The sequence below is a fragment of the Homalodisca vitripennis genome, chromosome 3 (genome assembly GCF_021130785.1).
Source record: "Homalodisca vitripennis isolate AUS2020 chromosome 3, UT_GWSS_2.1, whole genome shotgun sequence".
Taxonomy (NCBI): domain Eukaryota; kingdom Metazoa; phylum Arthropoda; class Insecta; order Hemiptera; family Cicadellidae; genus Homalodisca; species Homalodisca vitripennis.
Window position 1 is genome coordinate 190,758,754 of NC_060209.1, and position 6,137 is coordinate 190,764,890.

Genomic DNA, 6,137 nt, shown 5'->3' on the forward strand with positions numbered 1-6,137 from the left:
ATTGCATTTTCCAACTGCCTTAATCAAATAAATATAATTTGTAGGTTACATTACTATTAGTTAGAAATTATTCGATAATTTCCATGTACTATAGATCAGATCAGCATTATAATCGCGTACGCCAGACGACACAAAATGACACTTATCAGGCTTGGTCGAAGTTGCATGCACAATTTCAAGTCTAGCTTATTTCTCACGTGCTATGTTAGGTATTTAAGTCAGGTAGTTGTCATTGATTTTGTCATATTTCTATAATTATGTTTTTGGTTAAGTAATTATTAATTTATTTACTACCAATTAAGGACTCCACATTATAATATGTTGCTTTTGTCCTATTAATTTGAATATATTCCAATATCACAAAAAGATAACTGGATATGGTTATAATTTATATTTATGGCATTTTATGTATACTGAATTAGCTTTAGACTTTGAAAATTATATAATGTGTTTTTAATTCAAATTTAAGTGTTTTATTAAAGCTTAGTTTAAATGGGTAGATTTATCGTATTTGAATTTATTTGTTAATTTCATTTGCTTGAGTGTTGTTTTCTTTTGTTTTTCTAAGAAAGTTGGAGCCTCTACACAGGCAGTTCCTTGCCTTTTGAGGTCCTATTTTGTTTTCTTGAATTTTGTTTATTGATGTACCCTAGCTGTATTAAAATAAAAAAAGACATGTTCATATTTCTTTAATAAAAAGTAACATTGTTTTATTTTTATTCTCATGTCAATTGTGTCTACAACTAAGGAGCAATGTTTGTGTTTGTGCTTAAGGTATAAATGATGTTTATATAATTTTACTATTGTACATATTTTCAAGAAAATAAATAATTTTTCTATTCTATTCTAGATTATGACATTTTATTCGTTGTGCACCATCTCACATTTTGTAAAGTATCTTTAGAGTTATAAAGAAAGTTCAATATTAATATAATTAATTCGATATAATTTCTATGTTTTGCAGATATGTTCGGATATAAAACGACTCATTAATTCGGATATAAAACGACTCATTAATTCGGATATAAAACGACTCATTAATTTGTAAGATAATAGAAATCAGAACCGTTCCGAACTGAGGTCGCTATCAGCCGCATGTACAGGGTTTGTCAGGAATGTTCGGGATTTATCGGTACTGCTCGGCTCTGCCCCCACTCTTTCTCTCCGCCTGTCACGATCACCCCATTGAAAACAAACGGGAGGAGCTCGTGCAACAGCAAATAACTACGGAATAGACAAGGAACATACATCATGGCGGGTGGACTTACATCGTTCTCCACTTCAACCCCGCACGGCTCTTACACGGTGCTGACATCTTCCGACTGCTCTACAAACTAGGGGCAATTTTTTCTGGCACTTACTACCTTGTCTATCTTATTACGCTTGGCTTTTACTTCGCTTTTCACCGAAAAAGTCATTTTTTTTATTTTTGGCACTTACAACCTTTTCCATTTTTACTACACATATACTTAACATTATGAGGTTTAGGATGTGTACGAGCTTTTTTCATAGCATCGCAATAGTCCGCTGGCACATTGAAGACTCTGTTTTTAACTTGCCTTACTATTTGTGAATGAACCGAATCGGGGTCCATTTGAGTGTGCCCTTTTGTTAAATATTTTTGTTCTATAGTTATTTTGTGCACTTTTGCAAGATTGAGCAGTGTATTTTATAAAACCGCATTGCGGTTTTGGTAGCAACAGCCATCACTAAACAATGTGAGTACTTGGTCATCACTTTGTAAAGGACACTGATTATTGACAAAATCAGAGATGATTGAGGCAAACTTATTGGAAGAGACACCTCCTTCTGAATCATTCCAAACATAGCATGTCGTGGGTTTAGAATAAAAGGGTACTAAGTGCACAATCCTAAAATTTTCAGGAGGGAGCATCAAAGATTTGACATATCGGTTTGAAATTGTTTCAGGCTCAAATAACTTGCTTGTAGATTTTTTAAATGCTATATCATCTAAAAGTTTGAATTATTCAATTAGTTAGTGGTAAATGATTAAAGTTCTTTTAAAAAATTAAACTTTTGTTTTCAGTTAGAACCTTATTATTTTTAATATTTTAATAATATAACATAAAAAGGTTCCAAGAGGTAGTTAGAACTATTTTATTTAACTTTTTTTTATGTGCTTATTTAAAAAAGTTCTATTTACTAGTTAGAACTATATTAATCTAAAATATAAGCAATCATTTAATGTAAGACAGTTCAATGTACCACTTAGAACTCTATTAAATTAAATGAAATCACAATATTATTTTTTCCACCTTTCAGTCATAAGATTAATTTCTAATCTTATAACACCAGAGCATCATATTTGAATAGGTAAACAAAATAAACAAAAACTACAATTAGTATAGTTAATTTTATTATTAACAATGTCGGTATAAAAAATTTACAAAACTGCACTAATTAACTTAAGTGCTATGTCTATCACACCTGGATTGTGAAAACAGTAAATAAAAATATGATATTTCTAAGAGAGTTTTCAACACAATGTTTAGTGAGCATTAAGAATTACTTGATAATACTCCCTATCTACTATAGGCATAAATCTTTCCATTCTTTTTAAATCCCTCTTCTTTTCTGGCTTCAGCTTTATAATGCCTTGTACTGTTCCAGGTTCTTCATAGCTTATATATTCTGTTAATCTTTCTGAAGTCTTTCTTCTTTTTGATGTTCTCATAGTTGGTTTAATGTTGACATGCTTCATTTCTTGCCCATGTAATTCATTATACTCAACCAATCCAAAGACTTGGGATAGTTTTAGTGAACTTATAAGTGTAAAGGGTATCAGTTTCATATTGAGCTCTTTACTGGATGCTGCAAAGTCCAAAAAGTCATTTTCTGTCATCTGCAAAACAACATAAGGATTTTTCCGGTTAACAATTTTCAAAATTCTCATCAGACTTACAGGCGAGAAAAACTCAGTACCACTAAACGCTTTTTCAATGTGGCTGTGAATGTTGTCTACTTCTTGGACAGCTCCATGACCAGGTGTTGAATAATTCATTGTAATCGATGTGAGTTGAGGATTGTTTTTAAGAATCAGCATCATAGCCCCCGTCATCATTTGATTTCTGTTTTGAGGAACACATGAGTCACTCCAAGTTATCAAGTTGTCGGTTTCTGGAAAATCTAGCAAAACTTTCTTCACAATTTTATATACAGCGCTGGCAATATCATTGCCTGTACGACCACCTGTTACCTCTGTCCACAGAGCACAGTAAACTTTCTTACCATTTTTTGTTTTCAAATGGGCAGTTAAGTTGTAAACATTTAATTTACTAAAGTAAAAAAAAACTGCTAATCTCAGCTCTTGGGCAAGTAATTACATTTTGTAAGTCAAAACTTAATACAGTAGCATCAGAGTTTTCACGATCTTTATGTCTTGCTTCTCGCATAGCATTTTTCTCTGCTACATGAAGTTGGTATTTTTCTGAATCTGCAGGCAACTTCTCTTTAAGACTCACCTTGTGCTCTTCACACGTGTCACAGCGATCACTTTTTGGAAAATGGAAATCCATGTTAAATTCTGTTAAGAATATTCTCCTATACATACTCTCTTTAATAATAGTATCAGGATGTTTTTCAACAAAAAGAGAATACATCTTAGAAATATTTAATGAACTGTCTAAATACTGTTTAGAGGAATTCTTTCTGCAGTAATGTGATTCCACAACTGGGAAGGATTTTATATGTATCCTGACATCATTTTTAGCGTAAGCAGGAATCACAGTACTTTTGTTATGTCCTCTTTGGTCATTTTTTGGTAGGTCAGTCTCAGGGTCTTTCTTAAGATGGACATTATAAATTGGTTTCTGAGAAATGCTTAAAGTGCTTAAAAAGAAGGTTTTACAAACCTGGATTCTTTCATTGTTAATATTAAAATAGTATCGAAAAGAAAACTGACGTCTTGATACAGAGTTTTCAACACCTTTATTTTGTTTTCTGGCTGTTAGCGATCTTTCAGTAAGATTTTTTAAGAACATGTACTTCTCATTTTGCGTCTTTAAAGTATAAAAAGCCTTAAATACTGCCTGTCTTTCATCGCAAGTAATCTTCTTATTGCAAAAGAATTTGCAATTGTTTAGGCAGTCTTTTCTTGTTTTAATTTCTTTCTTATGAATTAGTTTACCTTTTTGATTGATATATTCTTCCCCTGCCTGGTGTTTTCTTTTCCTTTGGTTTATTTTCCAGTTATCTGGAGTTTGTAATCTTTTCCTAGGCTTCTTCTGGACAGGCAAGCTGTCAATATCATCTGGAGTGCCTTCAGTGATTGTCTGTTGAATTTGTTCGTCCTCAGGAGTAGGGTGAGGAGACTTGTCCGGAGTAAATACCAAAGTTTGTACTGATTCATTAGAAGAAAGTTCTGTGACAAAATCACCTTCATTAATGCTTTGTGTATCTTCTTCAATAATTGTAACTACAGTTCCATCTAGTACATTTAAAAAGTCTTCTTGCACTTCGTCACAGTTTTGATTTGCTGTTATGACTATAAAAATGTTCCCTTCATCACTAAAAAGTTGCCTATCATGGTTGTCCTCAGCGAGTTGGTCATGACTGTCCTCAGCGAGTTGATCATGGTTGTCCTCAGCCAGTTGGTCATAGTAATTATCCTTTGTGGTTTCATCATGGTTGTTGTCTGTGATTTCATCATGATTGTCCTCTATGATGTCATGGTTATCCTCTGCGGTTTCTTCATGGATGTCCTCCATATATTGCTCAAGGTTATTGTGTGCACCATAATTACTGGAATAAAGAACACAGATTAGATTAGGTAGATTATAAATACAACCTAGGTAGGTAGGTTATTGCGTAGAACATGAAAATGCAAATACGTACTTATTCTTTACAAATAGCCTATCTATATTTAGGTAGTTATTGGTTATCTCAATAGGAGTTAATAATTAATTTGTACTGAATTTGGACTGTTTGTGTAATTTCATGAAAATTATTGAAATCCTATATTAACACGACTTACATTTCTGAGTTACTTGGATCTAGTATGTTTACACATTCAGTGGGATATTCTTCTACTTGTTCATCTTGGATGTCATCTCCTTGTTCATTGGGATCACCCTTTGTAGGAACATAGTTGTTGTTTACACATTGATCAAGATTGCTCTCTGAACCAGCATTGCTAAAATCAAAGAAAAAATTCAGAACATACATGAATAAAACTAATGGAATTATAACCAAATGAAAACACTATAGACTTTAATAGAAATTTTGATTGATAAAATCATAGCTATTTGAATAAAATACACAAATTTAGCATTCAATTTGGATTCTGGTATATAGCCATTTACCAGTTTTAATGTTGTTTTATCTATGTTAATGGTTTAGAGCAAAACATCAGTATGGGTTATTTTAGGTTAGATTTCTTACCTGTCAGAAGTGAAACTCTGATTTCTTGGAGCACACTGATCTTCACTATCATCTAGTGCCTCTAATATTTCACTATCGTTTATGGAACTCATATTAGTTATAAAACATCCCAATAAATAATATTACAGTTTCTAGGAAAACCGCAAGCAAAATAACCTTAATACATTGAATCAGGCTTTTACATCAGCTGATAGAACCTTACTGCATTGAAAAAGATAATTCATTTAAATAACATGGTTCCATCTGCAAATGGAACCTTATTGAACTAAAACTATTTGTTTTTGGGACCAATATGGTTGTAAGTTGCAGTTAGAACCTTCTTCAATTGTAAAAGAGTGACTTTAGCAGATAGAACTATCTTATTTTGCTTATTATTAAATTATCAGCTGACATAAACCAAAACAGATGTTTAGAATACATTCAGTTTGTCAGTTAGAACCTTATTACACCAAAACCTCATTTTATGAAAAAATGTCAGTTAGAACCCTTTTATTCTAAACCCACGATGTAACGTCTTTATTCTTGAGGTTAAAAAAGTTAAGTTATGCACAGCAAGTTTAGTTTTATAGTATAGACTTGAAACATGCGATTTGGGACACAATAACACACTCTGCAAGTCCATCGTGTATACGTAGTCTCTTGTGTTTTTGTCAGATTCTTTCTCTGCTCGGGCTTCATCTTTCTTTTTAAGATGAACGTCGTAAACTTCTTTTGAAATCTGGCCAAGCCAGCACAGG

The 6,137-nt window shown here is 32.4% G+C and overlaps 1 protein-coding gene across 1 annotated transcript; it reads right to left on the reverse strand.

Annotated features, from left to right (window-relative positions):
* Positions 1 to 2,355: 2,355 nt before the first annotated feature.
* On the reverse strand, positions 2,356 to 5,893 carry LOC124357912. The gene is made up of 2 exons (XM_046810027.1): positions 4,994 to 5,893; positions 2,356 to 4,761 (listed from the first exon to the last, which is right to left on the reverse strand). The coding sequence occupies exons 1-2, from the start codon at positions 5,182 to 5,184 to the stop codon at positions 3,297 to 3,299; spliced, it is 1,656 nt and encodes a 551-aa protein (XP_046665983.1). The 5' UTR covers positions 5,185 to 5,893; the 3' UTR covers positions 2,356 to 3,296.
* Positions 5,894 to 6,137: the final 244 nt, after the last annotated feature.

Excerpts from the sequence above, each read along its gene's own strand:
- LOC124357912 (XM_046810027.1), bottom strand. The coding sequence starts at position 5,184 with ATGTATGTTCTGAATTTTTTCTTTGATTTTAGCAATGCTGGTTCAGAG. Across the intron at positions 4,762-4,993 it reads GATCCAAGTAACTCAGAAAT|TAATTATGGTGCACACAATA; the intron begins GTAAGTCGTGTT and ends TCTTTATTCCAG.